The following is a 19,950-nucleotide window of genomic DNA, read 5'->3' as shown; positions in this document are numbered from 1 at the left end:
TACCAAGAGTGGCGGGTTTGAACCCAGCTCTGGCCAAACTGCAACAACAAAAATAGCCAGGCCTTGTGGCGGGTGCCTGCAATCCCAGCTACTCTGAAGGCTGAGGCAAAGAATGGCCTAAGCCCAAGAGCTGGAGGTTGCTGTGAGCTGTGACGCCACAGCACTCATCTCTAAAAAATAAATGAATAAAAACCAAAGTCTTTACAAAACCCTAAATGACCTATCCGATCTTAACCCTTCTCTCCCTTCTTTATGTAACCAGCTCCATAAGCAAGAACATAGTATTTAAATATTCTTTTACCCTACTATATTTTTTACATAAAAAATACTCCTTTATAGCTCTCCACACTATTTATTTATGTGCTCATTTTAAATTTCTCTCTGGTAAAATGTACACTAAGTAGGGCAAGAATTCTTTTGTTCTGTGATTTTGAGGACTGGGTTTAGCAGAGATGAGAAGTCCTGGAACTCATTTCAGTGTTATGCAACTAGGAAAGCCTCCTAACCCCTCCTCAAACCTCTGCTGAAGTTCTTCAAACTGGCTAAAACTCATAAAGCCACCTGCAGCAGTGATTTCCAACCCATGTGCCATGGCACTCTGATGTGACCCAAGAGGATCTTAGGTGTGTTGAGAAAAATTTTTAAAGATCACTAATGAAATTATTTTCAGAAGAAGTTCAAAGCACCGTTAACTGTACTCTTATTTCCTCTACTCTTTTTTTTTTTAATCAACATAATTTAAGTGTGCCATAGAAGTTTAACTATAGGTTCAAGTGTGCTGTGTGATTTAAAAAAAAAAAAAAAAAGTTGATTAAGAAAAAAAAGCGTGGGAACTTTGCAACCCGGAAGTAAAAGCTTCAGGAAGGCGTCAGAGGAGAAGCTACTTCCGTTTCCGTGCAGACGCCGGGGGCCAAGACCATGGCGAAGTCCGCGGATAAGAGCAGCGGCAACGGGAAGAAAAGCCTGAAACGGAAAGCCGCCACCGAGGAACCTCAGGAGGCTGCAGTCGCTGGGGATGGGGCGACAGAAAGTGGGGTCCAACCCGCAAAAGCGGCTGCCTTTCCCCCCGGCTTCAGCATTTCAGAGATTAAGAATAAACAGCGGCGACATTTAATGTTCACGCGGTGGAAACAGCAGCAGCGGAAGGTAAGCGGAGGGGCGGTCAGGCGCATGCGCGGTGGGGCTGGCTCGGGGAGGAGGGCCGCGCCAGTGGGGTGGTCGCCCGGCCCCGAGGCCCCGCGGTGGCTTTACCAGGAGGGTGACGCCACGGCCCTGGCGTCCCCGTCCACTTGCCCTGTTTTGTCTGCGCGACAAGGTGGAGGGCTCCCTTACTTGATAACTCTTAAGCCTTAAGTCTTGCTCTCCTGCTAGTTAAAATTACCCTTTAGGACAACAGTCTTAGCCCTCGCTTTGGCCATTCTACTTAGCGTTGTCTAATACAGGCAATACTTAATAAATCCGAATAGATCGCTTCTCATTCCTGGAGCAACTCTTACCGAAGTTAGTACTGTAAATTTTGTAGTGGTTGTATGTGTGCTCTGTAACCTTATCCTCATACTGTTCTGGGAGGTTAAGTATACAGAAGTTTAAATGGCTTGCCGATTTCACAGTTCTCGTTTGAGGTTAAATTGTAATTGGAAGAAAGCCTTTGCTTATTCTTGCGCATTGTGGAAGTTCACACGTAATATTTTCGTTTGTCTGCGTCCTCTTAGTAGGAGGTCCGGGACTGATAACTTATTCATCATCCTGTCAAGTGTGTAGTGTTGTGTTCCATATAAGGGATATCTCACCCATTCTGGTGGTCAAGTATGGGGAGAGATGTTTTAGACTTCTTGGGGCTATAAATTTTAATCCAGTACCTGATGGATTGAGGGTCAGTAGGTGCTGGGGGGAAAATATATTATTTTCTATTGGGTGTCCAGCATTCTGTCTAGAAATCTCCAGAAGACATAAATTGATAAAGCAATAAACCTAATCAACCTTGTAAGTTCTTGCTCATTTTAAAAGCGTATTTTGGTTAGAAAATATGTGGATAACTAGAGGTAGTTTCACTGGTAACAATTTGAAAACTCATTTATTTAATTTTACTGCTTTTCAAGAGAAGCAGTTAGCATAATTGCTGGATGCAACTGGTTAGGCAAAACAGCACTACAAAACCTATTGACTTGTTTAGATAATACATTTTGCACTTTCATTAATTTGAAGCTTTATAGCCAAATATGAAGCTAGTGAAGTTTAATGCTCTTTTAAAGCTCAAACTTGCCAATTTAGATTTTTTTGAAGGGGTAAGATCTTTGTTAAAGAAATGTGATTAATTGGCCAGCTTATTTGCCTTACAGTAATTTAGGTATAAACATCTATATTCAGATTTTTAAAAGACTACAAAGATTGACTGGTTTAAATATTCATGTCCTTAGTAATTTGTAGTTTCATTATGTGTTGGTGATGTAACTGGTGGTTTTCAATTTTTTTGTTAATCCTTTAGGAAAAGTTGGCAGCTAAGAAAAGACTTAAAAAAGAGAGAGAAGCTCTTGGTGATAAGGTAAATAAAAATTTTAGCTTTCTTCCTGTCTTATATTAAGGAATGTTTCCTGCTATTCACATTGAATTACATTCTTTTAAAATTTATTATGAAATATTTCAGATGTATAAGATACAAAAATAATATAACAAACCCTTACTATCTTTTGCTTAGCTTAAGAAATAATGCATTAGCAAATAATGTTGAACGCCCCAAATCTGCTGCTTTTCGAGTGCTTTTCCCTCTAAAGGTAATCACTCACATGAAATTGTTGTTCATTTTAGCTTTTATTTATTTTATTTTTGCACTTATTTTTATCTTTACTATATTATGTTTCTGTACATAAACACCGTGGTGGTGTTTTACTTCTCCCTGACTTTGGGAATGGGGAAGCTCCCCAAGTTAGGTGTGGAGTTAGAGCGCTTGTGATTTGAAGCAAAGGCTCTTTGTCAGGCACAGGTGGGGGAAAGCAGGACATAGACCCTTCTTTAGTACAATGGGAGTATATAAGAATGAGAGAGCTTCTACAGAGAATACGAATCTGTGAAGAGTAAGAATGAAGTGGGAGAAAGGTTAGACACCTGGATGGTTAGACACCTCTTATGGCAAAGGGAAGAGTAGAGTATGTGTCGAGAAAGGATTTGGGGGGCCAGGCGCTGTGGCTCAGGCCTGTAATCCTGTTTGGGAGGCCAAAACAGGTGGATTGCCTGAGCTCACAGGTATAAGACCAGTCGGCCTGCACTAGAGCAGAGCAAGACCTCGTCTCTAAAAATAGCCAAGGCTCTTCCGCCCTGGCTGCCCGAGGATCGCCCGCCATCATGAACGACACAGTAACTGTCGGGACCAGGAAGTTCATGACTAACTGACTACTTCAGAGAAAACAAATGGTCATTGATGTCCTTCACCCTGGGAAGGCAACAGTACCAAAGACAGAAATTAGAGAAAAACTAGCCAAAATGTACAAGACCACACCCGATGTCATCTTTGTATTTGGATTCAGAACTCACTTTGGTGGTGGGAAGACAACGGGCTTTGGCATGATTTATGATTCCTTGGATTATGCAAAGAAAAATGAACCCAAACATAGACTGGCAAGGCATGGCCTGTATGAGAAGAAAATGACGTCAAGAAAGCAGTGAAAGGAACGCAAGAACAGAATGAAGAAAGTCGGGGACTGCAAAGGCTAATGTTGGTGCTGGCAAAAAGGCGAAGCAGTAAAGACTACAGTGATGTTATCTGCAGCCATTGTATAGATTTTCCACAAGAGGATTAATAAAGACTTTCTATGTGAAAATAAATAAATAAATAAATAAAAATAGCCAGGCATTGTAGTGGGTGCCTGTAGTCCCAGCTACTTGGGTGACTGAGGAAGGAGAATGGCTTAAGCCCAGAAGTGTAAGGTTGCTGTGAGCTATGACACTACAGCAATAACAAGGGTGACAAGTGAGACTTCATTTCCAAAAAAAAAAAAAAAAATGGATTTGGCTATTTTTGTGGTATTGGTAAGAAGTGAACTTTTGCTATTGAAAAAAAAATCTTTTTGCACCCACTGTAGAGAAATGGAATTCTTAGGGGGGAGGAAGAGCAGTCTTGTCCTGTCACCCACAGTAGTGTGCAGTGGCATCATCATAGCTCCCTGCAATCTCAAACTCCGGGGCTCTAGCAGTCGATACCTGCCACTATACCTGGCTATGATCTATTTTTTTGTAGAGACAAGATTTCACTGTGTTACTTAGGCAGGTCACAGGCTTCTTGGCCTCTTGTGCCATCCTCCTGCTTTGGTCTCCCAGAGAGGTAGGATTATAGGCATAAATCCCTGCATCCCAGCTTCTATTGGAAAATTTAAAAAGAACTACTAAACACTTTTAGATTATTGCATAGCTAAGTTATTGTCATTTAATTTCATTTGTAGTTACTTATAGGTTATGATTTATACTTGGAAAATTTTAGAAACATACAACTCTCTACACTCCTGTCTCTTCAGAAGAAGGTACCAAACAAGGCTAAGGTGGTTTACAAAGAGAAAAAATATAATAAACACTATACGAACGAGACACTCTACTTTCTCATGCATTCTTTTAATACTGTTAGATTAGCATTCGAAATTGTTGATATTAAACTGTTTTAACTGCAGAATCTTTTGGTCTCTTTTTAATTCTTCAGTAATCAGTCAATTATAGCTAAATGATATGCTGATAATCATTTGAAAATACCACCATTCTTGTTTATGACTGAAAGATGACTTGTTATTACTGCCTCCTTTAAAAAATTATTTAAAACTTAATACTTATTTTATACAGTAATAGAAAAATTTGACCCCAAATAGTTTATCAGCTTATATTTTCTTCATATCTCTACCAGTGTAAATATATTTTATGTTAGTTTTAGTTAGTGTACTCTTACAGTTTTTTGTTCCTGCCCCTTGTAGTTCATTTCCACAGTTTCTTGGTCTGAGCTGAGTATGTGTGATTGCTGATTCTATCAGTTTTCCACAAATGTTAGCATGCTGTGATGTGGTTAGTCATTATCCTGTTGTGGAACTTTGCCTTGTTTATTTATTTTTTGAGACATAGTCTCAAGCTGTTGCCCTTGGTAGAGTGCCATAGCCTTATAGCTCATAGCAACTTCAAACTGTTGGGCTCAAGCGATCCTGTTTCCTCAGTTACTCATTTTTAGCAGGGACAGGGTCTTACTCTTGCTCATGGTCTTGAACTCATGAGCTCAGGCTATCCATCCACCTCAGCCTCCCAAAGTGCTAGGATTACGGCCTGCCTTGTTTATTTTTATTATGAATAGTGATACTGCTTTTTTCTTTGTATAAATTGTTCTCTTGCTTTAACATTCCTTACCATAAATCCCCCAAAGTAGAATTCCTGGGCCAATGGATAGACTTTGTTACATTTTTCTTTTTTAATTTTAATTTTTTGTTTTTGTTGACCTCCCCAACCTTGGAATTGTTATATATTTCTGAATAGCTTTCTGGACATAGTGAGATGGTCAGGTACATGATACTTTTGTAATTTTTTCTTTCTTAAAAAATATTCTTTTGACATTTTTCTCTTCAGTAGTTATTTTGATCCCTATTTCTTCTCTGTTACATCTGCCTAGTTTTAAGCCATTTCACTGGTTATTAACCATTCTACTAGCATGTGTGTACGTCTGCTTAGTTTGTTAAAAGGCTTCTTATTCAGTACTGTTAATTAGGATTAATGTAGCAACAGATTGAGTTTTGAGGTTATTTGTAGATTTCTGTTATTTACTCTAACATAATGTAAAAATAATTAATGTCAAATGCTTCTACAGTGTAACCCTTTCTCTTTTATTTAGGCTCCACCAAAGCCTATACCAAAGACCATTGACAACCAGCGAGTGTATGATGAAACCACAGTAGACCCTAATGATGAAGAGGTAATGTTCTAAGTCGTAAATGAATTTGAATAATCGCACTTGATAAGTTATATGTTGGTGTTTAATTTAAAGCTCTCAATGATGGCTCAGTGCCTGTGGCTCAAGCGGCTAAGGCGCCAGCCACATACACCTGAGGTGGCGGGTTCAAATCCATCCTGGCCCGCCAAACAACAATGATGGCTGCAACCAAAAAATAGCCGGGTGTTGTGGTGGGCGCCTGTGGTCCCAGCTACTTGGGAGGCTGAGGCAGGAGACTCGCTTGAGCCCAGGAGTTGGAGGTTGCTGTGAGCCTGATGCCATGGCACTCTACCCAGGGGGACAGCTTGAGGCTCTGTCTCAAAAAAAAAAAAAAAAAGCTCTCAATGATGACGTTGCATAATGGGGTGATTAGCTACAGTGTTGGCAGAGGGGCTTATTTAGTAGTTTATTTCATAATTAAATTTTATGATTTATTTATGATTATTTCATAATTAAAACAATTGTTTCATTGGATTATTTCATAATTGAATTTCTCAGTATTGCCATAAGAAAACACAGAATTTTCTAGAATTTGTTTTATTATACGGTGGCTCCATAGCTCAGGGGTTAGAGCACTAGTCTTATAGAATTTGTTTTATTTCTAGATAAACTTTTCTGATCCCTGACTAGTAATTTTAATATTTTAAAGTTTTTTTATTCAAAGAATTTCAATTATTTCAAATATTTCAAAGAATTTTTTGAATTATACAGATCAGGTACTCTTTTAATATTTTAAGAGTACTATTTAATATTTAAAAGAATTTTTCATACTATAGACATTTGTAGTATTTGTTGGACATTTTGATGTCTAAGGGTAATGTTCATAGTGTTTTTTGTATTCTTACTAAAACTCCTGCTTTTAAGAGCTTCCATTTTGTACATTCTCTTTAAATAGTTTCAAACAGTACAGTGAGAGAATTAAGGTTTTAAAATTTTATAAAATATTTTAAATTTATACAGTTTTTAAATTTTTTAAAGGAGACTTGGTTTTGTAATGTTTGCTGTCCGCGTTCTTTACACATCACCAGGCGTAGGTATTCACTGATTCAGTCCGTCCCTCTTTCAGCACACATTTACCTGCTGTCTATTTTGGGACTTGGGATCCTTTAGGGCACAAAATACTCTATGTCAGCGCTCACACATATACAGAATTTCTGCCCACTCAAAGCTTACGTAACAGTAACAAACAATAAACATAAATAAAGTAAAATAGTAGAGTAAAAGAGAATGAGGACTGCCTGGAATAGAGTGAGCTTACAATTTTATGTTATAGATGTTTGGGAGTGTGGCTGTGTCTGTATATATTTACATTTTAATTTTATTTATTTTGAGATAATTTCAGACTTAATAGAAAAGTAAGGATTGTGTTTACTCTTCACCCATATTTCCTAAATATTATATCTGAAATGCTGGAGAGTAAGTGGCAGACATGATGCCCCTTTATTCCTACGTACTGTAGTATGTTTTACCTAAAAAGAAATGGATTTTATAAGCACAGTTATCAAAGTCAGACAGTTAACGTATGTACAATATTATTTTCTAGTATATACCTCTTAGACCTTACCATGTGACACAAAAATGTCTTCTTTAGTGCAAGAAAAGTCCCAAGTCATACATTCCATTGTAATAACTCTTTAAGCTCCTTTAATTCAAAACAAGTCCTCCCTTATTGGTTATTTACTTTTATAACATTGAATTTTTTGAGGAGTGAGGATTAGGTATTCTGTAGAATGTACCTTAATATGAGTTTGTCTCTGACTATATGTAGTTTATGTACTTTTGACAGGAATGCAGGGTAAGTATCACTTATCCAAAATGCTTGGGACCTGAAGTATTTGGGATTTTAGAATTTTTTAGAAAAGATATCTTGGGGGTGGGATCCAAGTCTACACATGTATTTATGTTTCTATATACCTTATACAAATGACATGAAGGTAATTTTTAAATGGAATTTTTTTTTTTTTTTTTTGGCCAGGGCTGGGTTTGAACCTGCCACCTCCAGTATATGGGGCCGGCGCCCTGCTCCATGGTATTTTTAATACATTTTGTGCATGAGACTAAGTTTAGATCACAGCTCATACATGAGATTAAGTTTAGATCACAGCTTATATGTGGCATCATTTTGGTGCTCAGAAAATTTCAAATTTTGGAGCATTTCAGATTTTTAGATTCTTTTATAATTAAAAATATTGTGAGTTTTTGGCCGAGGCTGGGTTTGAACGCACCACCTCCAGCATATGGGGCCAGCGCCCTACTCCTTTGAGCCATAGGTGCCACCCAACTGCAAAAAAAAAAAAAGAAAAAGAAAAAGAAAATATACTTTGAGTACTTTAGAATTAGATAAATGAATATTACTTCTCAAATTTTCACTCCAGATTTTGCAGTTAAAAAATTATTTCCAGTCTCATAGGTGAGCATTTGTATCTCAGTGTAGTTTTAATTTGTATTTCTCTTGTTTTGAATGAGGTTAAACATCTTTTCATATTCTTTTTTTTTTTCTTCCCAATCTGTTTGTGTCTCTTGCCCATTTTCCTTTGGCGTAGGATTGTGATTGTACATAGGCTGGTCAAATAGATTTCATTGAGAAGATAGTTTAGCAAAGACTTGAAGGATGTGAGGAAGTGAGCCATCTTTGGGCAGAAACAGCTCCAGGAGGAGGGAGCACCGTGCAGAAGCTCTAAGGCAGGAGGAGTGTGCTTAATATGCTTTTGAAAAGCAGCGAGGAGGCCAGTGTGACTGAAATTCAGTGTGTAAGGAAGAGGGTTGTAGAAGGGGTGCCAGGAAAGCGTGGGGAGGGCAGAAGGTCAGATCAGTGACATTGTTGGCCGTTGTGAAGGCGTTGGCCCTTTATTATACTGAGTAGAATGAGGAGCCCTTGGATGGCTTTGAATAGAAGAATGATGTGATCAGGCTTAATTTTTAAAAATAATTGATTGCTGTACTGAGAATGTCATTGGAAATGTAAGCAGACTAGTTAAGAAGCTACTGAACTATCTTAAAGAGATGATGACAACTTGGACTGTAGCGGTTACAATAAAAGTGGTGAGAATTGACCTAAGTATTTTTCCTCTAGGTCGGTAGGTCACTGTGGACGTTTTGAGGCAGACTGGTATGGTCCATATCACTTCCATAAAAACACAGTCAATAGCATTCTTTCTGATTCACCTCTGCAAGTTTCAACTTACAGGTGTTGCTGGGAAGGCCTCATTTGTTTCTGTCCACATGGATTTGACAATGACTTATGGATTTTTCTGTATCTCAGAACTTTCGTAATGACCCATGTATATTTTGAAATTAAAGCCACTAGAATTTCCTGATGGATATGGATGTGCAGTGTGAGAGAAATAGAGGATTCAAAGATGGTAATAAGGTTTTAGCCTGAGGAATTGGAAGATGGATGAAATTGCTTTTCCCAAAATGTGGAAGACTGGGTGAAGCAGATTTAGGGAGGAAAACAAGGGTTCTGTTATGGGTATGTTACGTTTGAGATGACTCCTACGAGTTTTTAGAAGAGACATCAAACCAGTAGTTGGGATACAAATTTAAAATTCACAGAAGCAGGCATGGCTGGAGATAAATTTGGAGATTATAGGCACTTAGAGGGTATGCAGATATAAAAAGATTTCCTAGAATATTTACCTGTGCAAGAATTTGTTGAGTTATGTTATCTTTACCTGATAACACAAAAATGTTGTACAGAGTATTGGTTGTGTCATTTTACATTCCTGTGGTGTAAGAGCAATGTTCGTTCACATTTTGACCAACTCTTAGTGTATTCAGACTGTCTTGTGGTTTGAATTTGCATTGCCTTATTTTCTAATGTGATTGGGCATCATTTCATGTAAGCACTGTTTTCTGTAGAGATATGCCAGTTTATATCTTTTACCCAATTTTCCATCATGTAGTATATTTTACTGATTTGTAGAACTTCTCTATATAATTTGGATACTAATCCTTTATATGTGTTGAGTATTTTCCATTTTATGGATAGTGGTATCTTTTGAGGATCAGAAGTTCGTTTTTCATTTTCTTTGTTTTTTGAGACTGTCTCAATCTGTCACTCTGGGTAGAGTGCCATGGCATCATAGCTTACAGCAACCTTAATCTCTTGGGCTCAAGCACTCCTCTTGCCTCAGCCTCTGAAGTAGAAGAGACATATTGGCACCCACCACAGTGCCTGGCTAGGTTTTCTATTTTTAGTAGAGATGGTATCTCGCTGCTGCTCAGGCTGGTCTTGAACTCTTGAGCTCAAGCAATCCACCCTCCTCTACCTTCCAGAGTGCTAGGATTACAGGTGTGAGCCACCATGCTTGGCTGAGTTTATAAAGATTTTTAATGCTTTTTATGTCTTATGTAAGAAATCTTGTGGTGATTGTTAAGTTTTTTTTTTTCCTAAAAGAATTAAAAGATTGCCTTTCACGTTTTTGTTCTTAATCAGGAATTGTTTTCTGTTTGGTGTGAGAAAGGAGACCATTTTCTTTCTTTCTTCTCTCTACTCCTACCCTTTTGCACAGAAAACTAATTTTCCCAGCACTAGTTTTGGGAGCAGTGCGACCTTTCCCCACAATAATTATAACGCTGTGTCATTAACCAAATATCTACATATGCTTGGTCTTTTTCTGGGCTCTCTCTTTGCTCGATCAGTCTGTCACTGCATCATCACTTTCTTAATTACTTATCTTCATTATAAGCCTTTTTTCTTTTAAGAGGGTCTCTCTCTCACCCCTGCTAGAGTGCAGTGACGTGGTCATAGCTTACTGCAAGTGTGAACTCCTGGGTTCAAGTAAGCCTTCTGCCTCAGCCTGTCAAAATGCTGGGATTACAGGTGTGTGTTTTCCTTTAAAGCCTTGGATCTATATATATATTATAGTGGCTTTGAAGTCTGCTAAATTTGACATCTGAACCCGGTTAGAGTCAGTTACTGTTGACTGCTTTTTTCTGGATTTTGAATTATACTCTTAATTTTTCACTTATCTAGTAATTTTTTGGTTGACAGTGGGACATTTTAGACAGTGTATTGCAGTTACTCTGGATTCTGCTTCATTTTTTAAGGGCCATTAGCTTGCCTGAACTTAAACTGTAGAATCTACCGCATAGTATCCCTGTGTCTCTGCTGAGTTTTGGGGGTTTTTTTGGTTTTTTTTGTTGTTGTTGTTGTTGTTATTTTTAACCTACATCCCTACAGACTGGCTCTGTGTTTGTGTGGCTTGATGGTTGAGACACCTTGAGCCCTCATACCCCTTCTGCCGTCTGCTGTGTGCGGGTTGAGGAATGCATTCAGACGTGCAGCCCGTTCTTAAGTCTCCCTTGCCTTTCACTGCTCACTGGGTTCTATCCCCACCCACATGTGTGTAAACTTAGCTGCCAGCCGGGGATTTGTGGAGATTATTTCAGCCTTCTATGGCTTTTTCACTTCCAGAGCTTTCCTTTACATTTCTGTCTGGGCCACACCAACCTTGAACTGGTTCTGAAGTGTTGGATTGGCAGAGCTGTGGGTTTTAACAGCTGTCCCCACTACTACCAGCTTTCCCTCCTCATCCTGGCGCCTCTAAATCCAAGACTACTCTGAGTCCCGGAATTGGTAGTTACTGTTTTCACCAACCAAGTCAATGGAGAAAATGAAAGGAACTCACAAATGAGCTCATCTTGTTTGTGCTCTGAGATGATTTTTGACAATTTTATGAGGTTTTATACTTGTATATTACAAAGGGACATTTATCCAGCCACTTTGTGTTGCTATTAATTAATGTCAGTCCTTCCTAGGCCAGGTAGTCAGTGTCCAACAGTTCCGATGAAGTAAAATTTTTAAAATTTAGGCCTACTGGATTATTTGGTTGTATAAAATCTCTCTTCTCTGTTCTTAGGTTGCTTATGATGAAGCTACAGATGAATTTGCTTCTTACTTCAACAGACAGACTTCTCCCAAGATTCTGATCACAACATCAGATAGGCCCCATGGGGTAAATACATTGATTACTGTAGTACTTGAATTCTTAATTTTCTTTTATTACTTCTGTTTAAAGGACTCTGTTCAGAAGAGTTATTTAATTGCCCTAGATAATGTGTATGCTAAATAAAATGTGTGCTGAGATGTTTGCAGATTCACTGACTATGCAGGATTCTTCAGAATGGGCTTCTGAGCCTCAGCACTGTTAACCGTTTTAGGCTGCGTAGTCCTTGGAGCCAGTGAGCTGTCCTATTCATTATCAAATATTCAGCAGCATCTCTGGCCTCTATCCATTAGATGCCAGTAGCAACCACATAGCACAGCCACCACTGGTCAGCCATCAAAAACATCTCTAGACTTTTCCAAATGTCCTCTGGTGGAACAGAATCACCTCCCATTGAGGACCACTGTGTCAGGACGATCAGCCTTTCATTTCATAAAAGATGAAATACTGTTCAGATTTCATTCTTTCCCCTGTGTTGCCTTCTGTAAAGAACACTTTCCTAACATAATCGTTCTTTCTTTCATTATGAATATATACCACATAAGGTTTTTCTTTGTCACTTTTGAGAATTTTTGTTGTTTTGTTTTACAGAGAACTGTACGACTCTGTGAACAGCTCTCCACAGTTATCCCAAACTCCCATGTTTATTACAGAAGAGGACTGGCTCTGAAAAAAATTATTCCACAGTGCATTTCAAGAGATTTCACAGATCTGATTGTTATTAATGAAGATCGTAAAACCCCAAGTATCCTTTGGTCATTTTAAGGAAAATTTCCTGTCTTCTCCCTCACCCCTTTTAAAATATATTTAAAAGAATAAGGAAATATTCCCTGTAACTTTCAGGATATAATTTTTTTTTTTTTTTTTTTTTTTACTAAAATACTAGGAACTACTTTTTTTCCTTTCTATTCGGGAAATATTAAATCAGGTATGTCCCAAGCCATTGTTTGAATCCTTAGTAAAAGTTTCAGAGATAATAGAGGAGACCATCAGTGTACAGGGAATTACAGTAGACATGTAAACTCACAGAATACAGTGTGGATGGTGCAGTTAAAGAGAGAAAGAAATACAGGGTATAGTGGAAACCCTGGGACTGGTGACCTATGCCCTGGGGACATCAGGGAGAAAGGCCTGATATCACAGAGAAGGAGGCGCTTACGTTGGCTCTAGCTGGGTGAGGGGAACAAGGCAGAGGAAGGATGCTCTGTGCAGAGGGATGACATTTGGAATGATAGAGGCATGAGAGACTGGTCCATTTGGGAGTCTGCATACAGGGTGGTATAGCTAGACTTTACCTTGCCAGAGAGGGTATCACAGCAGTACGTTTTGAGGTAGAGATCTAAACCCACGTTATGTGTTTCTTCCAACCTAATGCATTTTCTAGGAGTCTCAGATCTGAGAAGAATGTGTTACCTGAACCCCTATTTCTTCCTGTTTTAGTATAAGAGCTCTTACTAGGGATGTCTAGGTTTATTTATCGTTACTGTTGTTTTACTTATTTATTGAATGGTGGCTGTGAATTCAGTAATTTTAAAGATGACCAGTTGAATGAGTCAGATTATTAATGATTCACAAAAAGTAGAGACCAGACTGTTGTTGCCAGGGTATTATTTTCTCTTTAGTATCAGTGAACACTGTTCTTTTTAAAATACTGGTTGAAAGGCTATTTTTTAAAATTCTACGTAACTTTTTTTTTTTTTTTTGCAGTTTTTGGCTGGGGCCAGGTTTGAACCCGCCACCTCCAGCATACGGGGCCGGCACCCTACTCCTTTGAGGCACAGGGGCTGCCCCCAAAATTCTATATAACTTTTATAGCTTTTACTTTTTTTAGTATAACATAAAAAAATTACTTTATCCGCTTTTACTAGTAACTTTTCAGAAACTAAAATAGACTAAAACTTAGTAATGTGCTCTGTTGGCCATACTATAATTCAGCTCAACCAGATTACTAGACCAAAGGAAGTAGAATCTTGAACACTAGTCCAGAAAAGATGTTTTTAAAAGTAGTTATGCCTTTTATTAAAAAAAAAAAAAAAAAAAAACTGCCACCAAAAATAAAGTAGCAAGATCTGATTTCCTCTTTTTTTATTTTTGGCAGTTATAAAAAAAACTGTCATCATTTCAAAACTGCTAGTAACGTTTTGCTGAGAAGCAGCCATTCATCAGTGCAGTAAACCGCTATCCTTGTTTTATGTGAAGTATGTTGTATAGACATATATTTATGGTCACTTAGATCACCTATTGCCTTCATAAAGCTTATGTTGTCTTTTCTTTGTAAAATTATAAAATCTGTTTACCCAAATGTATTAATAGTTTTCTGTTTACCATATTGGACACTTTGTAGGTTAACTGTCAGGTAACTGTGGTATCATCAGTACACAGATTTGATTTATATTAAATAAGTAAGCTGATTAAGTAATTTCATTCAAGATTGAAACTGCATCTATGTATCTTCCTGAGATTATAATTTGGAGATATAGCATTATGCAGTAGATAATTCCTAAGTCTCAATGAATAGTATTTTTGTAACTATAATCCTGCCTGGATATTAGTTTTTTTGTTGTTGTTTTTTGAGACAGAGCCTCAAGCTATTGCCCTGGGTAGAGTGCCATAGCATCACAGCTCACAGCAACCTCCAACTCCTGGGCTCCAGCAATTCTCTTGCCTCAACCTCCCAAGTAGTTGGGACTACAGGCACCTACCCCAGTGGCTGGCTATTTTTTGGTTGTAGTTGTCGTTGTTTGGCAGGCCCAGGCTGGATTCAAACCCTCCAGCTCAGGTATATGTGACTGGCGCCTTGGCTACTTGAACTACAGGCACCGAGCCTGGATGTTAGTTTTTTATAATTTCAGAGATACCTGATCTTTTCTGATTGAAGTCTAATGAGGCAGCCGATGGCACAGTATTGGTAAAAAACACTAGGAAAACAAATCTTACCTTGCTTTTGTCTACTTTATTAAACAGAGAATTATCTTCAAATAAGGACATGGATAAAGGGGTTGGAAGTCTGTCTTGGGTAAAGAGATTGTAAGATAAGGCCAAGAAATTCGTAAGGGAGGTCAGATACCCTCGCATCAAAAAATATCTGAGCAGACTTGTAAATGAGTCTGTTGTCCTTTGAGGAAGATAGGAGAGAGGCAAATGGAGGTAGGATTTTTATAGGAAGGAGGGAGGGAAAAAATACCCAAAGGATTAGAGGGAGGAAAGAGGACTACACGTTTATGTTTGCCATGATCCAGACAGAAAATGTAAACTAGTTCAAAGAAGAACAGTGTAAGGACCTAAAATGGTGAATCCTAGGAACTTAACACGGGCTTAGGAATAATTCATTACAACTCACGTGTGGACACTTGGGGAAGAGTTGACAAACCGAGGATTCAGCCGTGGGAAGCTGACTCTGGGAACATGACAGCTGTAAAGACAATGGAAAGGCTCGTCTGTGGAAGAGTAGGGCTGGGTGGGAGGGAGTGACAAGTCTATGCAGTTTTGACTTATCTGAGGAAGAATTGTGTCAGCTGTTTAAACCGTAGCTAACCCTCCTGGGTTTGCCATCATATCCTGGGCCAATACGGTATCAAATACAGATTCCATGACTTGCTAGTTCTATGACTAGTTCTTGACTAGTCAATTTCTTAGCCACTCTTTTTCCTAATTTTTCAGTGTAGGAAATAATCTCTCTTTGAAGCTTTGACAACAATTACATAAAGTGTATTATGTTTCTAAGGCATAGTGCACAGCACGCAGTAGGCTTTTTAATAAACGTGGTGTAGTGGGAAGCATGGATGCTTTATCTGTACAGACCTCTGTCCTCTATTTGTTAATTTCTAAATGAGGAACTGTCTGGCATTTGAAACAGGGCAATTCTTGCTGCTATACACTGAGCAGCTGGGTAAGATGTTTTGCATTCCTGGCCTTTGGGGTACTGAATACCAGTAATGCGTGAGTCATCCTGACAAGCAAAATATCTCTACACATTTTCAAATGTGGACTGCTAGCTGCCCACCAAGGGCTTGGCCATAAGTGTAGCCCAGCCCTGGCAGAATCTGTTGTTGCCTAGGTGTGGAATTTCAGCTAATTTACTTGACCCTCCTCATCATCTTCCTCATTACAGAAATAGGCATGATGACTCTTTATTTTGCATGAACTCATGGTAGGGCTTAGCAGTAATAGAAATAAAGCTTCTTGTCCCATGCAGGTACTCAGGAAAGGAAGTTATTTTAGAAACTGATTAAGTTTGGATTTTGTGCTTTGGTTTGGAGAAAATGACTTTTACGTTGCCTAGCCCCATTAATATGTGCAAAAGAAATGTTTTTGGCAGCTGGGCACCTGTAACCCCAGCTACTCAGGCTGAGGCAAGGGGATCACTTAAGGCTAGGAGTTTGAGACCAGCATGGGAAACATAATGAGACCCCCCCCATCTCTTAAAAAAAGAAGTAAAAGATTAAGGAAAAAAATAGTTCTGGCTATACTTGGTGAAGTTGAACCTGGAATAAATCTTTACAGAGCATCCCCAAAGTCGCCACATGTAGGGAAAATGGGAAATTGTAACTAAATATGCCTTTATTTATTTATAGTTTATTACACAATTTTACAAAGAGGTGGCCAACATGTAAAGAGTATTTTATAAATAAAGGTATGTTTAGCTACAATTTGCCGTTTTCTCTATGTATGGTGACTTTTGGGACACCCTGTAGAAGGGAAACATTTGAACATTGGCTGATAATGTGCAAGTAGTAGACACTAGTATTTGTCAGAAACAGATCTAAGAGTTAATGGATAAGGTGGGAAGAAAAGTGTTTCCATGACTATAATTCAAATAAGTGGCCAGCGCTTTGGTAAGAGCTTAATTCTGATTGTGTAAAAGGAGATAACATTTGAAGTGGGCCTTAATATCCAATGAATAAATGATCAGAGGTATCGAAAATAACATGAGCAAAAAATGCACGATAGGATAAATTTGTAGATTAAGATTATGTGAGTACTTACCAGTTAGGTATAGGTAGTAATCTAAATTAGCTGCACCCAGGGCTAACCCTGCTGATTATTGGAAAGTGTCTTATATTTCATTTATAGACTATTTAGCATAATTCTGTGTTCCTGGTAGACACCAAATGGTATTAATTGGTTGATTGTCATTTATAGTATAGTAGTCCTACAAGTAAGGATTTATCTCTTAAGGAAAAACTAATAAGCTTGATTTCAAGAAGCCAACTTAGGAGTCTCTGGTCTTATGGGATATCAAAGCTAACAGCATATCCTAACCATATAAATGTGTAAAAATGGCATTTCTGGGTTTTGAGTCTCTGAACACAGAGGTTAATTTATCTTCTATTTGCAGTGCTACATTATTCTACAATCCCATCCTGGCTATTCCTGGTAGAGTGGTAGTAAATTAAATAGTTTTTCCACCTACCCCAGTTTAGGGTGCCTCAAGATGCCCTGTTGAGGGTGATGAGAAGCTATTTTTCATTGTGAAAAGAAATAAGAGGACTGACTGATTTCCTTAAAAGATTTAAGTTGATTGATGCGTTTTGAGTTTTTGCTAGAGTAGGAAAACTTTGGTTAACCTAGAAGAATTTGTGCACCCACCCGCCTTTTCACTTAGCTATAGATTTTAGCGGCCTTTGGACATGCAGAGGACCGGTTATTTAAACAACTGATTTTATTTTTTAGAGTTCAGTGTTTTTCTTAACTTTTATGAACAGATGGACTTATTTTGAGTCACTTGCCAAATGGTCCAACTGCTCACTTTAAAATGAGCAGTGTTCGTCTTCGTAAAGAAATTAAGGTAGGTGGTATGCATTCCTTGATTGGTATTGATCCTCACATTTCTTTAGTAGACACAAAAAGTGATTTTAGTAATGGCATTTTTGTCCCCAATTAAAGCAGTAGTTTTTGAGTTTTCTTACAAGGTTCTGATTGAGTTAAGGCCTACGGATATTAGCTCTCATTACTGTGAAGCCTGTGGACCTTTAGTAGGACTTGACTTCAGTTGCATTCACAGCGTATTAAAATAATTTAAGATACATCACATTTCATGGGTTTGATAAGCCATCTGTAGTAGTTATTTTAAAAAACCCTAAGTATTTCAAATCTGTCAAGTAAATTCCGGTACTTGAGAGTTACTGTTTTGCTGATTGCCTCATTGTGATGTTTTTCATTTTGTTCCCTAGAGAAGAGGCAAGGACCCCACAGAACACATACCTGAGATAATTCTGAATAATTTCACAACACGGTTGGGTCATTCGGTTGGACGAATGTTTGCATCTCTCTTTCCTCATGATCCTCAATTTGTGGGAAGGCAGGTTGCCACATTCCATAATCAGCGAGATTATATCTTCTTTAGATTTCACAGGTGAGGAGGGCGCTTTTTAACACCTTGGATTTTGACTTCATTCATAACTACTTTTCAACATGAACTGTTTTCTAATGCAACAAGTATTCTAGAGGAAAAAATTATCTTTTAACCCTGTCATTATGTTAAGTAACAGTTGGGTTCGTTCAGACTTTTTTTTTTTTTTTTGAGACAGTCTCAGGCTGTTGCCCTGAGTAGAGTGCCGTGGTGTCACAGCTCATAGCAACCTCAAACTCTTGGGCTTAAACTATTCTCTTGCCTCAGCCTCCCAAGTAGCTGGGACTACAGGCACCTGCCACGACACCTATCTATCTTTGTTGTTGCCATTGTTTTAGCTGCCCTGGGCCGGTTTTGAACCCATCAGCCTCCATGCATGTGGCCAGCACCCTACCCACTGACCTACGGGCACTGCCTCAGACTAATTTCTTTATTAACTCTTTTGTCTTTAAAGGTACATATTCAAGAGTGAAAAGAAAGTAGGAATTCAGGAACTTGGACCACGTTTTACCTTAAAATTAAGATCGCTTCAGAAAGGAACCTTTGATTCTAAATATGGAGAGTATGAATGGGTCCATAAGGTATGTGCTTATTTAAAAATCCATTTAAGGGGGTCAGGTGTAGTAGCTCTCACCTGTAATACTAGCAATCTGGGTGACCAAGTCAGGAGGATCCCCTCAGTTCAGGAGTTCCAAGACCAGCCTGTGCAAGAGCAAGACCCTTCCCTGTCTCCACTAAAGTAGAAAAACAGGCACATGCCTGTAGTCCTAGGTACTTGGGAGGATTACTTAAACCCAGGAGTTTGAGGTTCCAGTGAACTATAATGACACTGCTGCACTTGAATTTGAATAGACCTTAAAAGTATAGAATAAGAAGGAAACCATGAGCTCTAAACTTTGTGTGCTTACATCTTAAATTATGCTTTTGAATTTCTTCCTCTATAAGCTAGAACAAACCATCTTATATGGTTATTTGGGACTGCTGATTAATCCTGGTTCATTTGTAATAGCCTTAAGGTCAGTGGTTCTCAAAGTGGGACCGGCATCATCACCATCACCTAGGAACCTAGAAGAGATGGAAGTTCTTAGGTCAGACCTACTGGATCAGTAACTTACAGGATGAGATCCATGTTGAACTGTATGTTCCTTCCTTGAGAACTACTGCTACATAGAGAGGTTTGGAAATCATCTTAAGTCATAAATGAAAATCTCAATGTTACAAAACGTTCTTTTCTGTCTAGTAAGCTGGACTTAAGGTAACGTTTTTACTCTAAAATTAACACACACACTCTGAAGAGAGTAATCACCAACATCTTTTATGTTAGACCTGAGACTAACTATTCAGGGTCGAGAAAAACCCGAGTTTTTCAGCATTGTAAAGATCTAAAGGAGTTAATATTCACTCACACCTGAATTGTTGATCAATTTTCTTTTTTCCCATCCCCTTCTAATTTACAGCCCCGAGAAATGGATACAAGTAGAAGAAAATTCCATTTATAAAGTGCTGAAGGAACAAATTAAGACTTGCTGAATAGACCAATTTTAAAGTTGGTAAAATATTTGTGACAGAACACTCTTTTCAAAATGGTATTTACTGATTTCATAAATCATCTTTCGTGTCTGGACAAATTGCTAAATAATAGTATATTTATATGGCAAATACAAATAAAAGTCACTTTGCTGACAGTTTAGATTTCCTAA

The 19,950-nt window shown here is 38.3% G+C and overlaps 1 protein-coding gene and 1 pseudogene across 2 annotated transcripts; both read left to right on the top strand.

Moving 5' to 3' along the window:
• Positions 1–881: 881 nt before the first annotated feature.
• Positions 882–19,948, top strand: RPF1 (ribosome production factor 1 homolog). The gene is made up of 9 exons (XM_003784197.2): positions 882–1,146; positions 2,486–2,542; positions 5,849–5,929; positions 11,812–11,907; positions 12,490–12,643; positions 17,604–17,686; positions 18,072–18,253; positions 18,705–18,831; positions 19,708–19,948. The coding sequence occupies exons 1-9, from the start codon at positions 919–921 to the stop codon at positions 19,747–19,749; spliced, it is 1,050 nt and encodes a 349-aa protein (XP_003784245.1). The 5' UTR covers positions 882–918; the 3' UTR covers positions 19,750–19,948.
• On the top strand, positions 3,340–3,754 carry LOC111723290 (annotated as a pseudogene). Its single transcript, XR_002771866.1, has one exon. The product of XR_002771866.1 is annotated as a 40S ribosomal protein S24 pseudogene (transcript).
• Positions 19,949–19,950: the final 2 nt, after the last annotated feature.

The sequence above is a fragment of the Otolemur garnettii genome, unplaced genomic scaffold, assembly GCF_000181295.1.
Source record: "Otolemur garnettii isolate 467f Iridium unplaced genomic scaffold, OtoGar3 scaffold00010, whole genome shotgun sequence".
Taxonomy (NCBI): domain Eukaryota; kingdom Metazoa; phylum Chordata; class Mammalia; order Primates; family Galagidae; genus Otolemur; species Otolemur garnettii.
Note: the sequence above shows the minus strand (reverse complement) of the source record. Positions and strands in the feature narration are given on the sequence as shown.